This window comes from Podarcis bocagei (assembly GCF_964188305.1).
Source record: "Podarcis bocagei genome assembly, chromosome: Z".
Taxonomy (NCBI): Eukaryota; Metazoa; Chordata; class Lepidosauria; order Squamata; family Lacertidae; genus Podarcis; species Podarcis bocagei.
The window spans coordinates 4369160-4379076 of record NC_138140.1 but is presented as its reverse complement, the minus strand read 5'-3'; the positions used below and the strand labels follow the sequence as shown (position 1 = coordinate 4379076).

The 9917-nt window shown below is 46.7% G+C and overlaps 1 protein-coding gene across 2 annotated transcripts; it reads left to right on the top strand.

Annotated features, from left to right (window-relative positions):
• The first annotated feature begins 3768 nt into the window (after positions 1–3768).
• Positions 3769–9917, top strand: DPM2 (dolichyl-phosphate mannosyltransferase subunit 2, regulatory). 2 transcript variants are annotated; one of them, XM_081179875.1, is made up of 4 exons: positions 3769–3876; positions 4871–4960; positions 6422–6524; positions 8100–9917. In XM_081179875.1, exons 1-4 carry the CDS (start codon positions 3874–3876, stop codon positions 8156–8158), a joined length of 255 nt encoding a protein of 84 aa, XP_081036001.1. In that variant the 5' UTR covers positions 3769–3873; the 3' UTR covers positions 8159–9917. The 2 variants fall into 2 exon arrangements, with proteins under 2 accessions (XP_081036001.1, XP_081036002.1); XM_081179876.1 differs by lacking the exon at positions 3769–3876 and adding an exon at positions 4102–4224.

Below are 9917 nucleotides of genomic sequence, written 5' to 3'. Positions count from 1 at the left end.
TAACCTCTGGTTTACTAGTAAAACTGAATTACTATGTTGTGAAGTGATGCATGTCCAAAAAGTGTGCCACCAACATGAAAAGTTTGGAAAACTCTGGGTTAGAGTGACAGGCACTCATTGATAGTGACATAGCCAGAAAATAAAAAGAACAATCTCATTTTCTGCTTATGACATTTGCTGGTTCACACTGAGAAGCCATTTTTAAATGCCCCCCGACACTGGAGAGGAATTGAAAGCTGCTGCTAGGAATCAGTGTGGAAATCCCATTTAACAAAGCTGGCAATTGAGCCACCCACGTGCCCTCTCCATCATCAAACAAATGGTAGGAAAGAGAGGAGCTTTCTGCTCTGATTCAGGTGTCGCTCAAGTAAAATGGGGGTTGGCAACCTACAGCCCTCAGGTGCAATTAAGGCCTTGGCTTAATTTATTTTATTTTTTTTATAATATTTTATTAGGTTTTATCAATAGAAAAGTTTAGAAAAAATAAACAACAAGTTCAAAACAGATACAAAATACAAAAGCACAAAAATACAAAATACAAAAATACAAACATTAAACACAAAAACCAGAAAAAAGAAAAAACACATATAAAAGAAAAACAAAATTTCTCTCTTTCTTAATCTCTCCACTTTAGTTAACTTGTTTTCCTAACTTCCTCACGTCTCCCATTTTTGTATCCCTTTTAAATTTGGTTCAGCAAATTCATAATCTATTTAGTTTATCTCTTATTAATCCCCTCATACTTTTTACCTTGTTGCTAGAGCCCCTTCAATTCATTTCAATGTCATCAGCATTCAAAAATTTTACAATGTTTCTGCAAATAAATTTTAAATTTCCTCCAATCTTCTTCCACCGACTCTTCTCCCTGGTCTCTGATTCTGCCAGTCATTTCCGCCATCTCCATATAGTCTATTAGTTGCATCTGCCATTCTTCCAAGGTGGGTAGGTCTTGTGTCTTCCAATGCTTTGCGATGAGAATTCTTGCTGCTGCTGTAGCGTACATAAAGAAAATTCTATCCTTCTTTAACACCAATTGGCCAACAATGCCCAGGAGGAAGGCCTCTGGTTTCTTCTGGAAAGTATATTTAAATACCTTTTTCAGTTCATTATATATCATTTCCCAGAAAGCCTTAATCCTTGGGCACGTCCACCAAAGGTGAAAGAATGAACCTTCAATTTCTTTACATTTCCAGCATTTGTTATCAGGCAAGTGATATATTTTAGAGAGCTTGATTAATTTAATGTAGGTAGCAAGTAGAAAAAATGGAAGAAAAAGTGATTGAATGAGAAGAAAATGGGGTGGTCCCACCCCACCAAATAAGGCAGGTTAACCCTGAGAAAATGCGGCCCTCAACAGAAAAAGGTGCCCACCTTTCATTAATATACATCCCATGCAAATTTCGTTATTTCTGTTTAATTTGTATACAAAACCATTCAGCTCCTTATAGAGGTTTACAGAGGACAAAAATAACATAAACATCCATAATGAAAATTACATATTGCATATTGTAGAAGCCTGAGTCCGGGGGACAGTGGCTGATGACAGCTGTGTCGTGCAGGTCTTCCTGGATATATTATGTTGGGCATTGGACTGAGACAACCCTACAGTGTAGTCTAGTTGTATTGCATGCTATTTACAAGTTGGCTGAGGCAGAGAGGTGGATGAAGGGAGTGGCAGGGAAAGGGTGGGGACAAACTCAGAAATGTGTTCCAGTGCTCAAATCAGGAAGAGAAGTGGTGCGCAGAATAGATCTGCAATAGCGTCCAGGATAGTTGTTAGCAGGTTGGCTACATTCCCAGAGGAGATGGGTCATAACTCAGGTCACATTCACGCTATACACTTAAAAGCACTGTTATGCCACTTTAATGGAAAAAGTCCTGAGAACAAAGTATGGCTGAAGTCAAAATGGAGGGAGAAAACAAAAAGTACTCCTGGAGCAGTTCAACTTGCTGATGGAGCAGCAAAGCCAGTGGCTTGACCAAATGGAGCAGCAACAGGGCTAGCAGTTCGCTGAAGGGAAGCACCTGCGAGCGGAGTGCATGAGGAGCTTCCTTGAGGAGAAAAGTGACTCCATGCGAGGCAGGAGCCCTGCCTGGCAAGATGCTACAACCGCTAGGAGTGACCCAGGAGCCCATCTGGAGGCCTAGAGCATGGGTGAGCAACTGGAGGGCTTTAACTGCAAGGCAATGGGGAGGATGATTCCTTGAGGATGAATGTGCTGGCTGGCTGGAGTCATTGGAATCCTGGGAACTTTAGTTTGTTAAGGGTGCTGACCATGTGGAGTTTTAATTCCCAGCAACCTGAAGAATTTACAGTTCCTGGTAGTCTCCATGACCATCTGTAAAAGCAGCATTAAGAGTGCTTTAAATGTATTGGGTGTGAGTGAGACATTGGTGGTGATAAAACATCTGCTTTAAATGCAGAAGGTTTACTCCCAGCATCTCCAGGGAGGGCTGGGGAAATTCCCTTGCCTGCAGCCCTGGGCAGCTGCCTGGGTTTCCCCAGCCACTTTGGGTGGCTTCCAACAAAACATTATAAACTTCCCTAAACAGGGTTGCCTTCATATCTTCTAAAAGTCACATAGTTGTTTATTTCATTGACATCTGATGGGAGGGTGTTCCACAGGGCGGGCACCACTACCAAGAAGGCCCTCCGCCTGGTTCCCTGTAACCTCACTTCTCACAGTGTCGGAACTGCCTGAAGGCCCTCGGTGCTGGACCTCAGTGTCTGGGCTGAACGGTAGGGGTGGAGATGCTCCTTCAGGTATTCTGGTCCAAGGCCATTGAAGGCTTTAAAAGTCAGCACCAACACTTTGAATTGTGCCTGGAAATGTACTGGGAGCCAATGTAGGTGTTATGTGGTCTCGGCAGCCACTCCAAATCACCAGTCCAGCTGCTGCATTCTGGATTAGTTGTAGTTTCTGGGTCACCTTCAAAGGTAGCCCCACGTAGAGTGCATTGGAGTTCAAGTGGGAGATAACCAGAGCATCCACCACTCTGGCAAGACAATCCGTGGGCAGGTAGGGTCTCAGCCTGCGTACCAGATGGAGCTGGTAGACAGCTGCCCTGGACACAGAATTGACCTGCGTCTCCATGGACAGCTGTGAGTCCAAAATGACTCCCAGGCTGCGCACCTGGTCCTTCAGGGGCACAGTTACCCCATTCAGGACCAGGGAGTCCTCCATACCCACCCGCCCCCTGTCCCCCCAAAACAGTACTTGTGTCTTTTCAGGATTCAACCTCAATCCGTTAACCTCCATCCATCCTCCAACCTCCTTCAGACACTCACACAGGACCTTCACTGCCTGCACTGGTTCTGATTTGAAAGAGAGGAGGAGCTGACTGGGTGTAAGGAAGCTCCCTAAGGCCCAGGCTCACTTATAGGACAGAAAGCCCCATTCAACTAATCAGGGTTTTACCTCTAGGAAGACATTTGCAGGACTGCACTGCAAATGGCCAACAAAACGGAACATTTCACACAAAACAGTATGTGGTTGGGAAAGGGTTTTTTCTTTGATGGTCCCTGTTCTTGATGCTTTTTGGGGGAGGGACACTTGCCCCCTCCTCCCCAGTCACAGCTCCCTCCACTGGTAATGTGAACAGCCTGCCACTTAGAATGAAATAAATATTCTTTCGAAAAATAAAAATATGGTGTCCGTGGTTCCGTCTGTTTATTCAATAAGTCTATGGTGCGGTTTCGACGTTCCCGAAAGTCACTCGCTAGTATAGCCTTTCCTAATTTTCCTATCTCTATGGTTGTGTGCTCTCTTCCGGCGCTTGTCTTACGTCCTGAGTTCTGGTTGGACAGTCTGGCCGGAAGTGAGCCCGTCAACCCGCCTTGGAAAGGGAGAGACCGGACTATCCGCGCTTACTATGGTGAGTCCCTTTCCCTCCCCGCTGGTTGAGGGTCTCGCTGCGGGGAAAGGGCGTTTTGCTGCCTCGCTTTCGTTGGGACTCAGATTGGGGGGGGGGGCTGGGCGTGGCTGGGGTGGCCGCCTCCCTTATTTGTTTTCTTGTGGTTCTCAAGCTGTGGGTCCCCAGATGTTGCTGGACTACAACTCCCATCATCCCCGAGCTCTGTCCTTGCTAGCTAGGGGTGATGGGAGTTGTAGTCCGACAACATCTGGGGACCCAAAGGTTGAGAAAGGCTGGTAGAACCTTCTGTAGCTCAGCCAGAGAGCAGCGCTCTCGAACGGACCTTTCTCAGGACCTCTCAGAAGCATGGTTGTCACACGATGATAGGGCACATAAATTTTATGAATAAGCTGGCGGCGCTGCGAAGAGAACACCGCACTGCCCTTGGGGGGTGGGGTGGGGGGTGTTGGACCTTGTTATACGACATGGGTCGATTCTCATGGACAACTGTGAAACGATGCCTTGGTTTGATCTGTTTTCAATCTATACAGCATAACGTCAAGTATTGGGTTTCAATATATTATTCTTTAATGCAATCTACTCTTTTTTGAAAATCGTTTACTTAAGAAGAAGCAAGAGTTTTAAAAAAAGTCCTCTGGGTTGTTTGCACGGAGTTAAAATAATATACAATTCTAACAGTATAACAATAATTTTGAACAGTTTAAATCAGTTTAAAAAATCAACCGTTTCATCCCCCTGCTAAAAATAACCTAGCACAAATAGCATAGCATTTAAATTTCTGATTTTCTTCATATTTTTGTAACGTTTTATGTGAGCTTGTCTTTAATGTTTGCTTTTTATCAGTATTTTGTTAACAAATGTTTTACATTGTGTTCTGTAAACCACTTGGAAGTTCTATGTTGAGTAAATGGTATATATGCTGGTGTATGTTATATCTTGACTGCCTTTCATTGAGATGACCCTAATTTTTCTTCTACCTCTGGCTTTGTTTTAGGCCACTGCTACTGACCAGTTGGTTGGGTATGGCTTGGTAGCCTTCAGTCTCATTCTCTTTGCTTACTATACTGTCTGGATTATCATTCTGGTATGTTATCTATTATTGTTTTTAAAAAATCTTATTTTAGTACATTTATACCCAGCCTTTCCTCCAAGGCAAGGGTAGGAAAACTTGAGTCCTGCAGGTGGAATGTGGCCCTTAAGGCCTTTCTATTTGGCCCTCAGAACTGTCCCCCAGAGCTCACCCATCACCTGCCTGAATGGAAGGTAGAGAGGTGTGTGCGCAGAAATTAACTTGCTGTACAAGGGTGGCGCTGTAGGTTAAACCACAGAGCCTAGGACTTGCTGATCAGAAGGTCGGTGGTTCGAATCCTTGCGACGGGGTGAGCTCCCGTTGCTCGGTCCCAACCTAGCAGTTCGAAAGCACGTCAAGTGCAAGTAGATAAATAGGTACCGCTCTGGCAGGAAGGTAAACGGTGTTTCCGTGTGCTGCTGTGGTTCGCCAGAAGCGGCTTAGTCATGCTGGCCACATTTCCCGGAAGCTGTACGCCGGCTCCCTCGGCCAGTAAAGCGAGATGAGCGCCGCAACCCCAGAGTCGGCCACGACTGGATCTAATCATCAGGGGTCCCTTTACCTTTACAAGGGTGAAATGTTACATTCCTTGGTTGGCCCACTTTTGCCTCTGGCCTCACTCACCATTAGCATGTGCCTCTTAGGATTCTCAGATGGGAATGTTGCCCTTATGCTGAAAACAGTTCTCCACTTTTGCTCTAAGGAGCTCAAGGTGCTCTGTAATATTCTCCACATCCCCAGCTTATCCTCGCAACAAGCCTGTGAGGGAGGTTAGGCAGAACAATAGTGATTGAACCACCACCACTTTGTAAGCACTGTGACTGAGTGTGGGTTTAAATCCCGTTCCCTAGTCTCACTTGAACCATGGCACAACACCAGTTCTTGCAAATTCAATTGTGGCACAATCGTGATAGCAGCTCTCCCAAGGTTTTGGGTGAGGATTTCCCCCTGTCTTACCAAGAGATGCTGGAGATTGAACCTGGGACCTTCTGCATGCCCAGCAGATGCTCCAACACTGAGCCACAAACCTTCCCAAAGAGGAACATAAGAAGCTGCCTTGTTCAAAGTCACACAAATAGCCTATCTAGCTCAGTATTGTTAACACTGACCAGCAGTGGGTCCCTAGATTTTAGATTGGGGACTTTTCCAGCCCTACGAGGAGATGCTGTCGATTGAACTTGTGGCCTTCTGCATTTCAAGCAGATGGTCTGCCACTTCGCTACAGAACTTCTGTAGGAAAGTCTTTCCCGTCGCCTGCTCTGTGATTCTATTTACTGGAGGTTTCAGGGGTTGAATCCAGAAATTCCAGAAGCAAAGCATAAGCTCCCTAACCATTGCGTTTGTGGTCCCTTTGAGACCTCTACAAACTCTCTGTGCAAAAAGGTGGAGGGGTGTTGGAATCTGATCTACTGCTGAGGGTACAGGCAGAAACCTTTCCCCATTTGCACTCACTGACATATGCACCTGTTCCTTCAGCCCTTCATTGAAGTTGACCACCTGATTCACAAGTATTTTTTGCCACGAGAGTATTCGGTGATCATCCCTGTGGTTGCGGGGCTTGTGTTGCTGCTCTTTATAGGTAAGTCAAATCTTCATGTCTTCATGTTGTGTTGTGTTTTTTACAGATGGAAACTTGTGGTAAGAACTTAGCAAGGAATCTCTGTATTGATTCATAATATGGGTGTACTGCCCAATAATTAACAATCTCTGGCCAGCAAATGATACAAAATTTAAAAGCTGTAAAAAAATAATAAGGGGGGACACACACCAAGCCTCCAGATCTCGTTGCACTACAGCTTCCATCAGCCCCAGCCAACAATCTAAAAGGCATGTCACAGAAAGAATGAGGAGAGTAAAACAAACACAAGTAGTAGTTGAGCCAGTGTGGTGTAGTGGTTAAGAGCGGTAGTCACGTAATCTGGGGAACCGGTTTCGCTCCTCCACCTGCATCTGCTGGGTGACCTTGGGCCAGTCACACTTCTTTGAAGTCTCTCAGCCCCACTCACCTCACAGAGTGTTTGTTGTGGGGGAGGAAGGGAAAGGAGAATGTTAGCCGCTTTGAGACTCCTGAAGGGGAGTGAAAGGCGGGATATCAAATCCAATCCAAACTCTTCTAGTTCAGGGGTGGGAAACATCCAGCCTCCCCATTTGGCCCATAAGCCCCAATCCATGCCCACTTGCCCCACACCTGACATCGCATGTGAGATCAGGAGTGGGGCAGGTAGAGACATGGCTGCAGAAAGCAGGATTGAATAGCACATCAGCTGGTGACCGGAGAGTTAAATCCTGCCTGGTTCAGGCATGCCAGCAAGTTCTTACTAGAAACTGTTTGGTGTACCCAAACCCTGAAGAAAGCAGGGGGAGGTAATCCTGCTTGGGCAGTATCTCCTCACAACCGACTGGAATGGGAAACTGTTCAAGGAAAGGAGTCAGAAATTGCTGGTCTCTTTGCAGAGCCAATGGAGTAGCCCCACTTACCTTCTTTCCCTCTGCTGCAGCCTGATGGAATGGTTGCTGGAAGATGATAATCACTCGAGGGAGGTGCCTGATGGAACTGGCTTCTCAGCAAAAACAGTCTTATTTGTGTTGCCTGTTCTTCCTTTCACATAACCTGAAATGCGCAATGTAAAGCCTAGGGGGCGAGGAAATGAGGTTCCTTCCTCACTTCGATATACAGTGGTGCCTCGCAAGACAAAATTAATCCGTTCCGCGAGTCTCTTCGTCTAGCGGTTTTTTTCATCTTGCGAAGCAACCCGCTTAGCAGATTAGCGCTATTAGCGGTTTAGCGGCTATTAAAGGCTTAGCGGCTATTAAAGGCTTAGCGGCTATTAAAGGCTTAGCGGATTAGCGGCTTAGAAAAAGGGGGGGAGCGGAAAAAAATCGGAACACTCGCAAGATGTTTTCATCTTGCAAAGCAAGCCCATAGGGAAAATCGTCTTGCGAAGCAGCTCAAAAACGGAAAACCCTTTCGTCTAGTGGGTTTTCCTTCTTGCGAGGCATTCGTCTTGCGGGGCACCACTGTATAGAGAAGAGTTCTCCCAATGCACCAATGGTTCTATTGCCGTAGAACAGCTTGATGGCCGAGTGTCTGACGTTGCTCAGGGCAGCACAGCAGTGCTTTAAAACAGATTTCCCTCCCTTTGTGTTTCGCTAGGAACGTTCATAGCCACCATCACATGGAAGAACCGGAAGACTGCGAAGAAATCTGCATGAAGGTGGCAAGGAGGAAGGAGGACACAGGAAATCCTGCAGGCACTCTTGACAGCAGCAACGTGTGTGGGTTTTTCCCACCAAATCATTTTTATTGAACAGCAACACATCTCTGGGGCAGCCCAGCCCACAATAACTAGCAGACACCAGCAGCAGATGCTAGGAAGGGCAGAGGGACTTGGCTGCTACCCTCATCAACTATGTCCCAGTCTGGGTATGGACCAAAGGGACTCAAAGCCACAGGCACCACAAACAATGCTGCTCTGTTCCAGCCTTTTGGAATACTTAGATCAGTGCCCCAATGTCCTCTTGGCTACCCCAGTAAAGAGCCTAAATCTGGGGTAGCCAGCAAGATGCTCTCCAGATGTTGTCACACTCACCCCCACCATCCCATAACCATTGGCCATCCAGTGGTTGCGACTCCACCCCAAAGTGAAGGGCACCAGGTTCCCCATCCCTTCTCCGGAAGGGAGGCCTTGTCCAAACAGGGCTTCCTCCATCTCTCAAATGCTGTAGGGGATGTCTTGGAGTACAGATGGAGAACCTGTGGCCCTTCCAGATGTTGTTAGGCTACATCTCCTGCCATCCCTGAACCATTGGGGGCTGATGGGAGCTAGAGTCCCAACAGCAGCTGCAAGGTGCCATATTGGCTACCTCTGGTTGCACTGCAGCCTCTTTTTGTTGACACACTTTTTCCTCTTCCCCTTCCTCCTCCACCTCCTTCAATTCCATCTCTCTGCCACCACCAATCTCACTCCCCTTTCAGCTCTTTGGACCATGTTTTCCTTCAGTTCGGCCTCCCCTAGTACAGTGCCCTGCCGTCGCTGTGGATTACTACTCCCAGAAGCCCCGGGCAGCTCTGCTGCATCCTGCGAGCCCCTTTGCTTGTCAAAATTGCGAAAGAGGTCCTAGGAACACTTTCACATGTTCACTGGCAGCATTTGGACAGCCTGACTTTTGAAGCAGGGTTATATAGCTGAAACCGGCACTCTTACTGCTGTGCTGACCCAGAGTTGTCTGATGAGTAAGCAGGTCCCACATGAGAGCAGAGCTTTGCTCACAGCTGCGGCATGTTTGTATGTGTGCAATTAGGGCCCTGCCAGTGTTGCTGTTTGACTCCCAACTTCCCTCATCCCTAAGCATTGGCTGTGCTGACTGAGGCTGATGGGAGTTGGAGTCCTCCAATGGTTGGAGGGCCACAGATTCCTCACCCCGACTTAGAGCTTGTCTGAGGCTGCTTGGCTGGCCTGGTCTTTTAAGGAGTTCAAGAAGCACACAAGAGCCCGCCTTTGTTGTCCTGGAGTATTAATTCAGCTTTGTAATTTTATTAACCCAGAGGCGGGGAAAGTTAACCCACTAGCTGGGCTTGGCATTTGCTCTGGGGCTCAGACTGCACATCTGTTAAATGGAGGTATAAACACTGAGGTGTGTGGATGGTTCAACTCACAGCATGGGGATTCGCAAACAGGAAGAACCTTTTTTGAAACCACCCTGTCTTTTGAATGTTAAAAAGAGAAAGAGGAGAGGAAATGCTGGAAGCAGTGCCCGAAAAAGCAGTGCAAAAGAATATCCAGTCCAGTCCTACTCAGCGTAGACCCATTGAAATGATTGGGCATGACTAATTTAGCCCTATTCATTTTAGTGGGTCTACTGTGAAATAGGACTAGCATTGGACAACCCTCTGTATGGCTCTTTGAGCTAAAAACAGGTTTCCTGACCAAAGTGTATTGAGCTTATCAGAATAAACAGTTAATGACCCCTC

Coding starts and splice junctions, on each gene's coding strand:
- DPM2 (XM_081179875.1), top strand. Junction 4,961..6,421: donor CTGTCTGGATTATCATTCTG/GTATGTTATCTA, acceptor CTGTTCCTTCAG/CCCTTCATTGAAGTTGACCA. Junction 6,525..8,099: donor TGTGTTGCTGCTCTTTATAG/GTAAGTCAAATC, acceptor GTGTTTCGCTAG/GAACGTTCATAGCCACCATC.